The 16,095-nt window shown below is 35.5% G+C and overlaps 3 protein-coding genes and 1 non-coding gene across 7 annotated transcripts; 2 read left to right on the top strand and 2 right to left on the bottom strand.

The window, feature by feature from the left end:
- The first annotated feature begins 4,722 nt into the window (after nt 1–4,722).
- LOC108819561 (lysine-specific demethylase JMJ18-like) lies at nt 4,723–8,736 on the top strand. Of its 4 annotated transcripts, none has more exons than XM_018592622.2 (11): nt 4,723–4,829; nt 5,015–5,095; nt 5,427–5,516; nt 5,601–5,678; nt 5,762–6,235; nt 6,321–6,533; nt 6,623–7,162; nt 7,429–7,969; nt 8,004–8,107; nt 8,178–8,357; nt 8,441–8,736. In XM_018592622.2, the coding sequence occupies exons 2-11, from the start codon at nt 5,063–5,065 to the stop codon at nt 8,576–8,578; spliced, it is 2,391 nt and encodes a 796-aa protein (XP_018448124.2). In that variant the 5' UTR covers nt 4,723–4,829; nt 5,015–5,062; the 3' UTR covers nt 8,579–8,736. The 4 variants fall into 4 exon arrangements, with proteins under 4 accessions (XP_018448124.2, XP_056847524.1, XP_018448125.2 ...); XM_018592623.2 differs by lacking the exon at nt 4,723–4,829 and adding an exon at nt 4,884–4,936; XM_056991543.1 differs by lacking the exon at nt 4,723–4,829 and adding an exon at nt 4,885–4,902.
- Nucleotides 8,737–8,857: 121 nt separating this feature from the next.
- Nucleotides 8,858–9,753, bottom strand: LOC108819562 (uncharacterized). The gene has a single exon (XM_018592624.2). The coding sequence runs from the start codon at nt 9,711–9,713 to the stop codon at nt 8,991–8,993; it is 723 nt and encodes a 240-aa protein (XP_018448126.2). The 5' UTR covers nt 9,714–9,753; the 3' UTR covers nt 8,858–8,990.
- Nucleotides 9,754–10,801: 1,048 nt separating this feature from the next.
- TRNAG-UCC (transfer RNA glycine (anticodon UCC)) lies at nt 10,802–10,873 on the bottom strand. The gene has a single exon. It is a non-coding gene; the product is annotated as a tRNA-Gly (tRNA).
- Nucleotides 10,874–11,966: 1,093 nt separating this feature from the next.
- Nucleotides 11,967–14,916, top strand: LOC130498371 (obg-like ATPase 1). Its single transcript, XM_056991693.1, has 12 exons — nt 11,967–12,152; nt 12,244–12,411; nt 12,504–12,627; nt 12,719–12,810; nt 12,919–13,017; nt 13,124–13,237; nt 13,508–13,572; nt 13,712–13,828; nt 13,917–13,992; nt 14,176–14,268; nt 14,352–14,402; nt 14,608–14,916. The coding sequence occupies exons 1-12, from the start codon at nt 12,066–12,068 to the stop codon at nt 14,704–14,706; spliced, it is 1,185 nt and encodes a 394-aa protein (XP_056847673.1). The 5' UTR covers nt 11,967–12,065; the 3' UTR covers nt 14,707–14,916.
- The last annotated feature ends 1,179 nt before the right edge of the window (nt 14,917–16,095 follow it).

The following is a 16,095-nucleotide window of genomic DNA, read 5'->3' as shown; positions in this document are numbered from 1 at the left end:
TGAAACTGGCAAACGCATGGAGGTCTATTTTAAGATTTTTAATACAAGTTGTCCCTAGTTCAAATTCATTTGCTGCAAAAATCAAATCCTATATTCAAATTGCCAGATTGTGGAACTATCAAACCATCCTTTCTTCATTGGTGCTCATTTCCACCCAGAGTACAAATCCAGACCCGGGAAAGCTTCTCCTCTGTTCTTCACCTCTCTATTCTCTTGTTTAGTGAATCAGCACAAGTCTTCTGATGATATGTTTCTGCACATTCTTTATTTGCAGGACTCATTGCAGCATCGTATGGTGAGAGCTAGAAACAGTCATGAATCCAGTCTTTGTTCATCAACATCTGATTAGTAACGGTCCCAAGAACGTTTTCGTCAATGGGACCTCCAAGAAATCTCCCAATGATTCGCTGATGAAAGGTACAATAATGGATACTGCAACGGCCTCTACACAGATAGCTGCAGAGACTCCATTTTCTTTTTCCGGTAGAATTGCTTCTTTTTCAATTTTAGTCTGGGTTTTGGTTTGCTTTTGTTTTATTTTATAAACTTAGATCTTTCCTCTGAGCATATGATCAAAGCCTTTGTAAGGTTTCTAGACTCTTTTGAACAGAATCTATGTTCTGTAAGTGGAAAGACTCTGGAAACGTCTGAAAATCGCGGTTGACTCAAAACCAAGATCATTTTAAAAGCTATATCCAATCACATTTTAACCATTGTTCGTTCAGCAAAATATAGTTGTGTTTTTCTAAAATCAGCCAATTTTTTTTACAATGTTCTTCCTACCCACAGTCCATACCAGTCACATCCTTAAACTAAACTTTGAAGCTTGATTGGGATTGCAACGAGATGATTTGTATGTCTTTTATTCTTTTCTTTTGGAGGAGGCAGTAAGGCTGGTGAGTCTTGATGTACCTAAGAGTTTGTGCTATCTATAACATCTGGGGAAGTGATCATGGTAAAATGAACGTGCACATCTAGGTTCAATTAGTTTTATTTTAATGCTGGTTTTAGGTTTTGTTGGAAGATCAGTTCTACTACGCAGTTGATTATCTCTTGTTGATTATTTTTTGTCATCTAAATGCACTACCATTATTACCTGTTTGTACTTTTTTCTGATCTGTTCCAAAGTAATATCTTTAAAAAGAAGAAATTTTAAATTACGAGATAAAAAAGAGATGTCACCTAAATTCGAGTTCGTTTAAAGTTAAAAAAAAAGAAAAAGAAACTGAGTCAAAGTCTTACTTTTCCGAAACGGAGGGAAGAAACCCAAAGAAGACGACGAGACGATGATGTCGGAAGAAAGAAAAGGGCATAGGACCGTAAATAGAGAGAAATCTTGAGAGTAATCTGGTAACCATACGTCAATAGAAAGTTGTACGGCACTGTACGGTGTTAGCTTTGGTGGTCGTCCACTGATCCGTTAAAAACTGTGTGTAATCATTTTTGTCGATGTTTTTTTTTTTTGGGGATAATTTGCAAAATATCCTATTTAGGATTTGAAATTTGAAAAATACACTAGCTTTAATTTTTTTTTGAAAACTATATTTTCTCTAATGTGAATTTATTTTTTTACCCCAATGTGATATTTCAATCGAGAGGAGAGAAGCGATATTAGTTTAGGGTTCTGCTCTTGTTGCTAGAAACGCTTGGGAGAAAGACACTACCCTAGTTACTTGCTTGTCAATTTATCTGTTTGGACGAAAACTCTTGAGGATAGAGAAAACAGAGGATTTATATTAGAGATGATTGACAATGATAAGATTGGAGATGGGTTCAAGATAGGGAGAGAATCTCATAGTTTCCATCCACATAAATTATTTTCTCGGAAATGAAGACAAGATCCCTGAAACCAAATCAAGAGTTCCGGAGAATGAACAAAAGGATGATGATGCTATTGGTTTTACCGAAAAAATAATAGAAATAACGAACACTAGATTTTGAACCTGCACACCCGTGCGGGTATATGTTCTAAATGATTATATGTTAAATATTCATGTTACCGTTTTATGGTTTACTGAGTTTTGAGATTGATTTATCTTGGTCAGCTTGTTCAGTGTCCGTTGTTTAACAATGAGAATGTATTTTTTTTTGATTTTGTACAATTTTTTTTTACTTGGTAACATCAATATTAATCTGTTAAAATATTTGAGAATTAAGTTTAGATTGTGCACTTTTTTTGAAATTATACGAAAACTTTTATGATTTAAAGTACATTTTAAAATTACAATTATAGATTTTTGAAACAGTAATAATAAAAACTAATAAAAATGTACCCAAAAACACAAACAAAAAACAGAATTCTGGTATTTAAACTTAGCAAGTCCACAGTGATATATTAAATTGGGCCAGTTATTTATCATTTTAATTGGGTGCATGATTTTTTTTGTAAAAACACATTTGGACCGTGAACAAAGAAAGACGCAATTGGACCGTGAACAAAAGAAACACTTGTGTCTCTTTGTGGACCTTGAGCAAGTGGTTTAGTAATGGTTTAAATTTTTTATGGTTTATTACTAATAAGGAAGTCGTGTGTTTCGGTTTAATTAAATGACAAAACTTTGGGTTTAATACCAGTGGCATAATGAAGTAAATATTGAGGAAAACTTAGGGATAAATACAAAATGTACTCCCCTTTTAATAGATTAGATACGTAGCAGAGGTTTATATATATTTATATATAGATGAATACGCTTTTTGTATAATCCATCAAATTTTTGATCAAGTGCATCTTGTACTACAAGAAAACTTATAAAAAGATATTATGTAGATTCTCTAACGGGTTTTTTAAACAATTTTTAAAAAAATGTTTAATACAAATTAAAATATATTAAGATTGGGCAATTTAGTAAGTTTATATATAAATAAGTGTAGTTTTCCAAAAACTTAAACAAAAGTGTATTTTTCAAATTATAATCTTATTGAAGTGCACTTATCCAAATTTTCAAAATCGAATTATTTGATAAATTGCATATACCGAATCTTTTTGTTCGAATCATTATTTCTATTTTTTTCTAAAAAAAATTCGATTTATTTGATAAATTGCATATTTTATGGAAAAGAAGAAGCGTTAAATCAGAGAAAATGGCAAGAATCTCAGCCGTTCGTTTTGAGGTGAACTCAACTCGTTTCAACATTACCTTTCTTATTACATTAATAAAAAAATATTCTGTCGATTTGTGGGTTCCTATTCCTGGTTAAGTTCGGTTTTTGTATTTATTTATTTATTTTCTGTTTTTTTTGGTCACTAAATGTTAAGATTTATTTATTTATTTTCTGTTTTCGTTCAGATTCGTCGTCACTAAGCTAGGTCAATTGATTATCTACTTTATTAAAACAGAAGTACACATATGAAAATACCCTTAAACTTACAAAATATTTACAATTCAATGCCACTGAAAAAATTCATTAAATTAAACAAACCTATTATTTAGTTATGTTTGTCTTTTTCGTGTATTTATTAGTTTCCTAAATAAATTACAATTACAAAAGATTACGTTACCAAACTGATTCACGTACAATATGGAATAAATTGCTTATAATCTGAAACCCACCCTTAGCTTATTTGACCTGTACGAACATCGAGTTAAATAAACTCTATAAGTAATTAAACTCATAGAAAAATAAAAAGCAACAGCATTCTTCATAGTACTCGAACAATTTACTTTCAAACTTTATTTTCTTCAATTCTTATAATATTTGCAACCACCTTATTATATTTCACTCGACTATTATATACAATTCTTAACTTCTTTGGCCGACTTCCAAATGTCCAAATAATTAACAATATCGTCTATTATATTAAAACAGAAGTCATGATTTCTAATTCATGTGTGATTTTCTTAAAAATGGACTATCTACTAGACTTGGTCACACTATATTTTTAATCATTATTAATCTTTGAACTACTTTAATCATAATATCTTTGATATCTTTTCATTTAAATTTTAAATATATATATTTTAAATTTCGAAAAATCTTTTAAAAAGATCTTAATTTTCAAAATTATATGTAAATATTTTAACAAATTCCGTAATTAGTTTTGAAATATTATTATACATTAATATATTCAGCTATTTTTATAAAATGAAAAATAAAATATTATATCTTATTTTTATCTGTTATATAATCACAATCAATCATGTTAATTTTTTTATCATATTGAACTTAATATGATAAAATTATATTAAATTGATAAAATTCTAAATTTTATTTTCATAAAAAGAAAATATTTATGTAAAAATATAATATGACAGAGCGGCTTAACTTTAGCAGACTATATACTACATGTATAAAAATTAACATATCTTTCACTTTTGTAGATATAATAATATATATTGTGTAAAATGAATAAACATAGAAAATACTGCTAAAGTCCAGCTTTAAAAGACGGGTAAAAATTTAACATCAATTAAATAAAAAATAATTATCAAATATGTTTTTCATGCACATATTAATATGTTTAATAACTAAATGCAAATACAATAAGATAAATATATAATAAGAAGCAACAAATACGTACGACGGTTTAAACAGTTGATTATTTATAACATGCAAACTATATATTATTGTATTTGAAATAGCTTTATAAATATTTAAATATATGATTAAAATTTAAAATGTATACTACTAATGATCTAAATAAATATATATACATATAAAAATGAAAAGAAAACCCGCACGGTTGTGCGGATCGAGATCTAGTTTTTTCATTTAATTTCCCAGATTTGGGTATATAACTGCAAAATTCAATTTCTCAAGCATTAGTTAGGAAAAAAAAAGAAAAGAAAAGAAAACTTCGAAGCACTTTCTCTCGTTTGCAAGATATATAGGTAAACAAAATCTGCAAAATATATAAAATATCTTATGAAATCCTCAAACTCGTTTCTATGTGATTGATTGGTGGTATTGTTGTTGCTCCCCTGCATTCAGTTTTAGGGTTAGGTCTTTTGATTAATCTATTCTTGTATTGATAACATTGGTTTTCAATATCTTCTGCTGTGTTTTTTTTCTACAGTTTCGTTGGCTCTTTCTCTCACTCAGTCCCAGAAACTTAGCTTCTCTTATGGAACATCTCAGTGATTCTCAGATCAACGAGGTTAACTTTCGATATTAACTCGTATCTGATGGATAATTGAATCAATCGTTTTTTTTGTGAGGTTTATTAATTATTGTTAAATCACTCAAGATCATAACCTCATATATCTATCTGTTTGAATCAAACAACAGTATAGAGATTCTTGATTAGCTGTGTCTACATTATATTCGGATCTTTGGAAATACCTAATCATCCCTTTTTTTTTCTTTATTTAATTCGTTTATGTTGAATTCTGGAATGCTTTGGGTACTCTGTTCTTCATTTTTTTAGTGTTTATTTGATCTGGTCACACAGTCTCTAACCACTTTTACATTGATTCCACTAAAAACAGGATATGTCTTTAAAGAATCATCCTACAGACAAGGATACGGACAAAGACACTAACATGGAACAACCACCTACTAGTCCACGTCATCGAAAGGTAAAATAGTATTAATTCTTTTTATATGATGCTTGCAATCCAGAGTGTTTAATTCTTACATGTTTTTTTTTGTATATTGTCAAGGTTCTTGCTAGATGGTTACCTGATGAAGCGCAAAGACCAATCGTAGATGAAGCTCCTGTTTTCTCACCATCATTAGAGGTATACTCATTGCTTCTTGAAATCTTTTTTTTTTCTTTTCTTGTTCATGTTTTGAGTTCGTCTTCTTTTATTGAGGTTATTAGGAGTTTGAAGATACACTTGCTTACATAGAAAAGATACGTCCACTAGCCGAGCCGTATGGTATCTGTCGAATCATCCCACCATCCACATGGAAACCTCCTTGCCGGCTTAAGGAAAAAAGCATATGGGAGCATACAAAGTTCCCCACACGGATTCAGACCGTGGACCTGCTTCAGAACCGGGAGCCTATGAAGAAGAGGAAACCCAAGAGCAGGAAACGTAAACGGAGAAGAAACTCGAGAACGGGTTCCTCTAAGAGACGATCTGGCTCTGGCTCTTCTCCCTCTGAACCTGCTTCCTCTCCTGAGGCAGAAGAGAAGTTTGGCTTTAACTCTGGTTCAGACTTCACTCTGGAAGAGTTTGAGAGAGCTCTGTATTTTAAAGACGCATACTTCGAGAAGAAGGATTGTCCGTCTGTGGAGGAGGTAGAAGGAGAATACTGGCGGATAGTGGAGCAGCCAACAGATGAAGTGGAGGTATATATAGATAGAAGCATACCATTTTCACCAATAAATAAATAAGGACATTATTGTTAATGTTTTTTTTTTTGGCTTGTTTCAGGTATACTATGGAGCTGACTTGGAGAACAGGGTACTTGGAAGCGGATTTTACAAGAAAGGGGATATAGATATTGATCAGTACGTAGTATCTAACTGGAACTTGAATAACTTACCGCGTCTCCCTGGCTCTGTACTCTCTTTCGAGGACTGTGATATCTCTGGAGTTCTAGTCCCATGGCTCTACGTTGGAATGTGTTTTTCTTCCTTTTGTTGGGTAAGTACACTTTTTAAATATTTTATGAAGTTTTTTATAGCGGGCCCCAGTGATTAGGTCACATGGTTGACCATTTTTTTCTTCCTCAGCATGTGGAGGACCATCATCTATACTCACTGAACTATCATCACTTTGGGGAGCCAAAAGTATGGTACGGTGTTCCAGGAAGCAATGCAACGTCACTCGAGAAGGCGATGAGGAAACATCTACCTGATCTGTTTGAAGAACAGCCTGATCTACTTCATGGTCTGGTTACTCAGTTTTCTCCTTCGATCCTGAAAGATGAAGGAGTCAAAGTTTACCGTGTGGTTCAGAACGCAGGGGAGTATGTACTGACGTTCCCTAGGGCTTACCATGCTGGATTCAACTGCGGTTTCAACTGCGCGGAAGCGGTTAACGTAGCTCCGGTTGATTGGTTGGCTCATGGACAGAACGCTGTGGAACTTTACAGTGAAGAGACGAGGAAGACTTCTCTTTCTCATGACAAGCTTCTCCTCGGAGCGGCTTATGAAGCTGTAAAGGCTCTTTGGGAACTCTCAGCTTCTTCTGTGGTAATAAAGGAAAGTAGAACGAACTTGAGATGGAAGAGTTACTGTGGGAAGAACGGTACACTTACCAACGCTATTCAGGTAATGTTAAAAAAAAGAGGTCAATACTTATTGTTTCTACTTTTCAAAAATGTTTAATTACGGTATAACATCTTTAAATTAATAGTAGATAAATTAATATACATTAAAAATCTCTATAAATTAATATAATTTTATAGTCCCGAGTTGAGTTTTTGGTTCAATTAGTATATCGATAATTTAATAATTTCTATAAATTAATAAATAATTATAATTTTAGTGTATTTCCAATATTATTAATTTATAGAGATTTTTAAAAATGTCTATAGGCTCGGTTACGGATGGAAGAGGAAAGACTTGGAGATCTTGGTTCGTCGAGCTTGGTGAAGATGGAGAAGGACTTTGATTCAAACAGTGAAAGGGAATGCTTGTCATGTTTTTATGATTTGCATCTCTCTGCTTCTGGCTGCAAGTGCTCTCCCGAAGAATACGCCTGCCTTAGACACTCGGACGATCTATGTTCATGTGAAGACAAGGATAGGTTCGTCCTTGTCCGTTACACCATGGATGAGTTAAGGTCGTTGGTCAGAGCATTGGAAGGAGAAATGGACGATTTAAAGATATGGGTTTCCAAGGTGTTGTTAGGTATTGAACACAGTGATGAAGATCAGAATAAGACTGGTTCAGTTATCAGCGAGGAGAAGAAGGGTTCGTTTGATTTAAATATTGACCTAGACCTGAAAGAAGAGGTCAGCACCAGTGGCGAGTTAAACGCTTCGGAGAACTTTGATGTATCGGTCGAGCCTATAAACCTCGGTTTCTTGAGTTTTGGAAAGCTTTGGTGCAACAAGCATTCTATATTCCCAAAAGGTACAAGTTTTCGGCATTTTTACAACTTTTATAGGATTCACGAGTCGTGTCAAGTTCTACAACGTGCTTGATCCGACAAGAATAAGCAGTTACATCTCCGAGGTTTTGGATGCAGGACTCATGGGTCCATTGTTCAGGGTATAAAAACCTTTCCATTCTATTGGATAAAAACTGAATCTTCAACACCTGATTTTTTCTTCCTCTTCAGGTTACTCTGGAAGAATCTCCAGAAGAGTGCTTCTTCAATGTCTCTGCTCAACAATGCTGGGAAATGGTGTTGCAGAGAGTGAAAGATACATCCACAAATCTTGGTCTTCCTATTTTACCGCGGTTTGAAAGTATCAACGGGCTTCAAATGTTTGGTTTCCTCTCACCGTCTATAGTTCAGGTAAATTATAAATTCCAACTCTTCCTTCTTTAGAACCTTCTCATAAACTCAACTCTTTACACAACTTAACTATCTCTCTACAGGCCATTGAAGCTCTTGACCCAAACCATAAACTCGTAGAGTACTGGAGCCACAAGAACCAAACTCATTCCGAGTCAAAAGATCACTTCATTTCATCAAACTGTACCAAAGGAAAGCTTTTCGGAGTAGATTTGATGTAGAAGAGAAGCTCAAATAGCGACAAGACTGTTCCAACCTTTTAGATAGAAGAAGTTAATTTCTCTGTGATTCTTTGGGACCATTTATTCAGAATCTTTTGTTCATTTTTGCTTAACTGAACAAATAACCTAACCTTAGTGTTAGAAGTGTAAACTAGGAACAATAAAGTTCGATTCTTTCGCTTAGGCGATATATTTATAAATAATACAAAATTCTTCTTCGAAACTATAGAATATAACAAAACTTCAGTATCAAAATGCGGCTGCCATTAATGGAATACGCAAGCTCGAGTTACAAAGATTATGTACAAAATCTTGAAAGTTAGAAAACTTCAAGGACTAAAACTGAAAAATATTATGTACAGAATCTTGAAAATTAGAAAAGTTCAAGGACTAAAAGTGAAAAATGCAAGAGTCAGAACAGAGCCATAGCCAACGGGAGCAAGAAGAAGGAGCTTGTCGAGAGATGTGCGACGGAGACGGAAGAAGCAGAGGTTCGATTGTAGTCGAATCCATCAGGAAGACGTTGACGACGACGACGACGGCGCTGAGACAAAGGGCGGAGACTATCGGCCAAAGCAGTATCACCACCAACGTTTTCGAAGTCTCCTCCGTAACGAGAGAAATCAAGCGGCGAGGCGACACCGTGGATCGCGATCGAAGAAGAGAGGAAAAGATCCGGCTCGGAGACGAGGACGCCGTCGACGGTGAAATCGGAAACGGAGTTGTTGGTGACGACGATGGAGTTTCCGGGGAGGAGAGTCGGGAGGCGAGAGAGAGGCTGCAAGATACGGAGGTCGGCGAAGGAGAGTCGCTGAGGAACGATGTGGTAGGCGACGGAGAGATGACCGGTGCTGGTTTCGCCGCCGTCGGAGGAGGAGGAGGAGGAGATGCCGGCGGCGTCGAAGTCGCTGGGGATGAAGATGGTGGCGGAGAGGGGGATTCCGAACTGGTCGTCGACGGCGGAGAGGAAATCGGCGGCCCAGTCGCGGAACTCGCCGGCTCCGATCATCGCTTGGATGATTCTGTCTGCGTGTTGCTGATCTCGCGGCGTGAGGGAGGGAAGGAAAGCGGCGGGAGTGAGAAATGAGACGGTGGAGATAAGGAAGAGGAGGAGGAGATGGCTTGAGGTTGCCATCGGAGAATTGAATCGGCGGCGAAGTAGGTTGTTACAGAGAGATAAGTCAATCTTTCTTGGAGTCTTTTAAAGTTCGTTACGGGCTAACTGTATTATATAACTGCCAAAATCATAGTAGTGTGAAGGATGGGCTTGGTTAGAGATAACCGGATTCTAGAGTCTTTCGGTTTTGACTTTTGTTAGCTTCGGTTCAGATCAATAACGGGAGGTTTACGTCTTTACGATTATGTTCTACTATTCTTTTGTAACATCAGCTAGTGCTTGAGGTTAGGATTTGATCATCTCATATATGGTTTATGTTCCTTGAGAGACAAGTAAATGGCTTTGATGGCTTGTTGAATATCTGACCCTTTTTAACTGAAATCTTAGGAATCTAATTTACAAAACCGCGAGCATGCGTCAGAGGCTCAGGCCATGGAGACTTGACAAAATGGAAACAAAGACTGCTCTTTCTAAGTATTTGTTAAGATTTATCACATATAAATCTGGAATCCTTTCTTTAGTTTGTTTTTTATTTGTTAAACTCTGAACCACTTCACAGATACTATTGGGATGAATGTCATGAGAAAGGAGAGAATTCAGCATCCCATCTGGAAAATGAACCAATGTTGTTCTTGAAAATGCCACACAACTTATATATTTTGTACACCGATCTGGCAAATCCCATAATATCATGAGCTGATCATTCAATGATAATATTGAGATATCAAAGTATCAAACCAATTTGTTTGATACCTAAAAGCAAGACATTTTTTTTTTTTTTTAAAAAGACCAAACCTTTTCATGGTCTTATATCAGGATCATCCTTGAATACTAAAAACAAAACCTTAATATTTTCGCAGTGTCATCATGCCAACATTTAGAACTGCCATAACCGATCAAAAATGAAATGCCTCTACTTGATTATGAAATGTTACAGTAGTTAGCTTACATAGTACAATATAAACACTAAAATGGATAAGTTTGGAATTTAATTATAAAATTGTGATCACTGCAGGATGTTAGAGACCCAGAAACTTTAGCAAACCTAGTTGTCTGCAGTCTCTTTTTTTTTTGCTAAAAAAGAACTGTTTTAATTTTAAAATTAATGCGTCTGCCGGGAGTCGAACCCGGGTCTATTGCTTGGAAGGCAATTATCCTAACCGTTGGACTACAGACGCTCATGTTATTTGTCTGCAGTCTTCATGTTGGAAAATCATCTTTACGCTACCTAAGGTAATAATGATATTCAAATTATCGAGAACACGAACCGTTTTTTTTTTTCATTGGATATGTTGCATTTAAGCTTGTAACGTCATTGGATTGAACCCAACAAAGCTAGAGCTCTTGTTCTTTCAATACAACTCCATAACTTATGATACATAAACCAGACCTGTGATTGTGAAAACATGCACTACCAAACATTTTAAAAACCAGGAAAGCTGATATCGTTAAGAAGACAACAAAGATTGTGAGAAAGTTTTGCATATGCTACTAGCAAGTCTCCTTTCTTGGACAAAGTGGCGCCTTTTGAGTTGGTGTATAACGATATTAATGATCCTATCACCCCATGGCTGGCTAGTGAATTTTAAGAAGGCAGTTGTAGTGATACAACGGTAACGATCGGGTCCTCTCATGGCTGGGTAGCCTCTTTGTTGCATGGCGTAGGCATTCTGCGTCTCCAAGATGATCTAAACCCGGTTGCATCTGTTTCAGATCCATAACGCATCTCCCTCCCATTGTAACTCTGCCTCATTGCCAAACCCAAATCATCACCAACGTGTCCTTGTTCTCACCATCTTCAGAGGAAGAAGACTGTGTTGTGGCTGTCAAGTTCTTGGGACCTCAACTCAGCTTTTGCAGACCCACTTCCTCCGAGTGGTTCAACATCAGAATCGACAATCCTTGCTTCTTCTCCTCTCGTGTCATGTTTTCCAAGATAGATAACATGTTTAGCATACCCGGAGCTGGAGGCCAGCTCATTGGATCATGGGATCTCCGCAAAGACAAGCATGTAATAAATTGAGATCTTCCACAGGCATGGCAACAGAAACCAGAAACTGTATAGATGATTGTGGATGGAAAATCCTTGCTTAAATTGCAGCAAACCATAAGGTTAAGGTCTTTTTAGTAAATTTTGGCAAGAATCGAATTACTTCGGTTTACTTTGTCCACAACTGGTTAACATAATATCCCGCAACGGTTGGAAGTAAACCGGGAAATGTCGGTCCAATAAAGACCGGTCCGTAAACCAGATGAGCAATCAATCTCCTCTCCTCCTCTTTTTAGCGGTCGGCGTGTAGCTTGGATCAGCCAAAACCCTAGAATCTCTCTCTCTCTCCTAAGCTCAGCTTCATTTCCAAGCTCGAGAATATGCCTCCGAAAGCGAAAGCAAAGGATGCAGGTCCCGTAGAGAGGCCTATTCTCGGCCGTTTCTCTTCTCACCTCAAGATCGGAATCGTAATCCATCTCTCTCTCTCTCTTTTAATCAATCGAACCTTAGATCGATGTAATAATTCACTTTTGGATTTTTTGTTCCGTGGAATCGCAGGTTGGGCTGCCAAACGTGGGGAAGTCTACTCTATTCAACACACTCACGAAGCTTTCGATCCCAGCTGAGAACTTCCCCTTCTGTACCATCGAGCCTAACGAGGCGCGCGTGAATATCCCCGACGAGAGGTTCGATTGGCTTTGCCAATTATACAAGCCTAAGAGTGAGGTAAGTTAGTTTACTACTGAAAAAATGATGATTAATTTAAAACCGTTGCTCAAAGCTGACGACTTCTTCTGTTTGTGAGTTTGCATCATCAGATTCCAGCTTTCTTGGAAATACATGACATTGCTGGGCTTGTTAGAGGCGCTCATGAAGGCCAGGGTCTTGGGAACAACTTCTTGTCCCATATCCGTGCTGTTGATGGCATCTTCCATGTTTTGCGTATGACTACGGCTTAGTTTTTTAATTGTCATTTTTTTAGGTGAAATTGGTGATTCTGGTTTGTTTAATTTCTCTGAATAAACATGTGCAGGTGCGTTTGAAGATCCTGATATTATTCATGTGGATGATATCGTTGATCCTGTTAGAGATTTGGAGACCATTACTGAAGAATTGCGACTTAAGGTCTATTCCAATACAGATATTTTGACATCTTCTTATGTATCTCTCAACTCATATGAAATCCTCGCATCTTAATGACTTTTCATCCATTGTTGTTTGGGTAAACTTTAGGATATTGAGTTCATTAAAAAGAAGGTTGAAGATGTGGAGAAGAGCATGAAGAGGAGCAATGACAAGGCCCTCAAAGTTGAACTTGACCTCTTGCTTAAGGTTTGCTTGCTTATTAAACTTTATCCCATTGCATTCTTTGTTCTGTGTTTTATTGGTCATTAATTATATAAATTGGCCGATAAATGACTGTTTTTCTTTGGTATAGGTTAAAGCTTGGCTGGAAGAAGGAAAAGATGTCCGTTTTGGGGACTGGAAAGCAGCTGATATCGAGATTTTGAACACTTTCCAATTGCTTTCCGCTAAGCCTGTCGTTTACTTGGTTAGTATTCTTCAATAATCATTTTTTTCTATCTATGCTCGGCAATTTTATTTCAATAAATCCTCTTGGCTTGGCTTAGCTTACAAGATGTAGAGGCATACTGTCTTTTTTCTTTGTTAATACTGTTTAACTTATAATTATTCCTTAGCTTTTCTAATCTCTATGCTTTACAAGTTTGTTTCACTTTTTTATCTCAGCGTAATAAGTATAAAGGCATGTTGTTTGGTCTTTTTTATGATCACTGATTGCTCTCAAATTTTAACTTGCCAGATTAACATGAATGAGAGAGACTACCAGAGGAAGAAAAACAAGTTCTTGCCTAAGATTCATGCTTGGTAAATTACATATATCCTTTCACAAACTATGTTGAATAATGAGTTAACGTTTTTGCCCTCTCTACACAAATTTCTTGTATCTCCTTCCCTTATCATACTTCTTCTAAACCAAATCTATTTGTTTCATGTGTTTATGTAGGGTTCAGGAACACGGTGCTGATATTATGATTCCTTTCAGTGGTGTTTTTGAAAGGAGTCTCGCTGATATGCTCCCAGACGAAGCAGCAAAGTATTGTGAGGAGAACAAACTGCAAAGGTTAGTGCGCCTGAAGATGTTTTGTTTCTTTATGAATCTCCCTACCCATTCAAGTGATTCTAATGATCCTGTTTGCCTCTTTTGACAGTGCTCTTCCGAGGATCATCAAAACTGGATTTTCAGCCATTAACCTCATATATTTCTTTACAGCAGGACCTGATGAGGTATTTCAATCCCACTTTACTAGTAATTTACTTGTCTTCATAACTCGCTTTAATCTGAGATGGTCTTCTGAGCATTATTTTTCTGTAGTGAACCTTTTGGTAGTGTAAAGTGCTAAGTATTTGCGATTTGCTGGAATCTGATGGATCTAAAACTACATCCACCAATGTAATTTTGGTTTCCAGGTAAAGTGCTGGCAAATAAGACGTCAGTCAAAGGCTCCTCAAGCTGCTGGCGCTATTCATACTGATTTTGAGAGAGGTTTTATTTGTGCCGAGGTTGCCTTCTTCTCTTTTCTCTTTGTTATCTATACAATAATTTGAATGCTTGGTTTATTCCAATGTTGTTGTTGACATAACAGGTCATGAAATTTGAGGATCTCAAGGAACTTGGCAATGAAACTGCAGTCAAGGTACTTGTGTAAAACTCCATTTCCTCCTATTTCTTTAAGTAAGTAGCCTCTGAAAACATACTTGAAGATGTTAAGGAAGCTCTCACTCATGCACACTATATTCTCGTTGAAGATGTGGTGGCATGGTTAAAATTAACCGCATGCTGATGAAAATGCACGGATTTGACAGTGGAGTCTAATTTGAATCCCCTATAAACTAATGCAGGGCGCAGGGAAATACCGACAGGAGGGGAAAACATATGTTGTCCAGGATGGAGATATCATTTTCTTTAAGTTCAACGTTTCCGGTGGTGGGAAGAAATGAGATCTTGAAGCTTTCCCGAGAGTGGAACCAAGCTGTGTTTTCTTTTTTTTTTCTGACAGTCTGGCAGTTTTTTATTGGCTCACAAAACACAAAAGTTTCTGTAACTCTTGCTTTTTTTTCTTCAGTTAGCTTAGACATGTCTTTGCCTTGAGACAAAGCATTAAGCCTGCTGTGTTTGTAGAATTCCTTTCAATAAGTTTTTCTCTGCTATTTGAAACTTGCAAGTGAGATTTCTTGAAATACAAGACTTTTCCGATGCAAGTGGAGTTACATGAAATAATACTAACAAACAAACCAAACTAACGCATGCATCACACTAACAGTTAGTGAGGGATTACACTTTTCAACAGGGTCAATCAAATACTGAGTCATCCAATTTGAACAAGGAAATTTGAATAAAGTGCACTTCATTTTTTTTTCATTTGACTTTATTGCAACTTATGTTGCCAATCTATGCATGATTCTCGGTAATAATATAATAACTAGGATGAGATCCGCGCAAAAACGCGGGGTAAAATTATTATATATATATAGTTACTAACATTTATATAAATTACGAATAATAATATTGATTTTATTTTACCTGCATTATAAATTACAAAACTAACTGTTCCATTTGATAGGGACATGCTCATTTTTATAAAAGTTATAAGAAAAAAAATCGAATACGGTTATTTAATAATTATAGTATCAAAAAATTTTAATAATTGGTTTATGAAATCAATATTTGAAACCCATTTTCATTTTTTGGCAGGGTTAATATTAAGGCTCATTTGTTTATATTTAGCCTAGAAGCCAAGCCTTTTAGTAAATTATTACAATTCCTAAACTTACATAAAAAATTATACATCCTTATCTTTGAAGAGAAAAAATAACAAAATGGGATTAGGATTCCACGATGTGATACACAACTTGAATTGAAGAATTTCTAATTCACATAAACCGAGGTATTTATTACAATCTTCTTATCAATCTGATATACGTTTCTCAGATTTTGGTAGAGTTGCGATGAATTGATTTTTACTCTCTTCATCTTAATTTGTTAATTGGTACCACAATTGTTTACTTTTTTTTGTTAGATAATGAATCGATATATATTCTATTAAAGCTTGGATAACATATTAACACCATTGCAATAGATTCTAACCAAGTATCAAAATAGATCCAGGACCGGCTCAATACTATGATGGGTCTTAGTGCAAAGAAAAAATTAAACCCCACTAATTTTTTTTTTGTATCCTATAACTATTAATTTTTTTTCTAAAAATTACATTTATTTTTTATTTAAACTTTGTAAGAAGTTAATTTATTTTACATTGTTATGTTTTTATTAAATTATATTTATTTTAATGTACTATTATATATGTAAATTTAACATAAAATTTCAAA

The sequence above is a fragment of the Raphanus sativus genome, chromosome 8, assembly GCF_000801105.2.
Source record: "Raphanus sativus cultivar WK10039 chromosome 8, ASM80110v3, whole genome shotgun sequence".
In the NCBI taxonomy this organism is placed as follows: Eukaryota; Viridiplantae; Streptophyta; class Magnoliopsida; order Brassicales; family Brassicaceae; genus Raphanus; species Raphanus sativus.
Note: the sequence above shows the minus strand (reverse complement) of the source record. Positions and strands in the feature narration are given on the sequence as shown.

Excerpts from the sequence above, each read along its gene's own strand:
- LOC108819561 (XM_018592622.2), top strand. The coding sequence starts at position 5,063 with ATGGAACATCTCAGTGATTCTCAGATCAACGAG. Across the intron at positions 5,517-5,600 it reads CTAGTCCACGTCATCGAAAG|GTTCTTGCTAGATGGTTACC; the intron begins GTAAAATAGTAT and ends TATATTGTCAAG. Across the intron at positions 6,236-6,320 it reads AGCCAACAGATGAAGTGGAG|GTATACTATGGAGCTGACTT; the intron begins GTATATATAGAT and ends GGCTTGTTTCAG.
- LOC108819562 (XM_018592624.2), bottom strand. The coding sequence starts at position 9,713 with ATGGCAACCTCAAGCCATCTCCTCCTCCTCTTCCTTATCTCCACCGTC.
- LOC130498371 (XM_056991693.1), top strand. The coding sequence starts at position 12,066 with ATGCCTCCGAAAGCGAAAGCAAAGGATGCAGGTCCCGTAGAGAGGCCT. Across the intron at positions 12,412-12,503 it reads TATACAAGCCTAAGAGTGAG|ATTCCAGCTTTCTTGGAAAT; the intron begins GTAAGTTAGTTT and ends TTGCATCATCAG. Across the intron at positions 12,811-12,918 it reads CTGAAGAATTGCGACTTAAG|GATATTGAGTTCATTAAAAA; the intron begins GTCTATTCCAAT and ends GGTAAACTTTAG.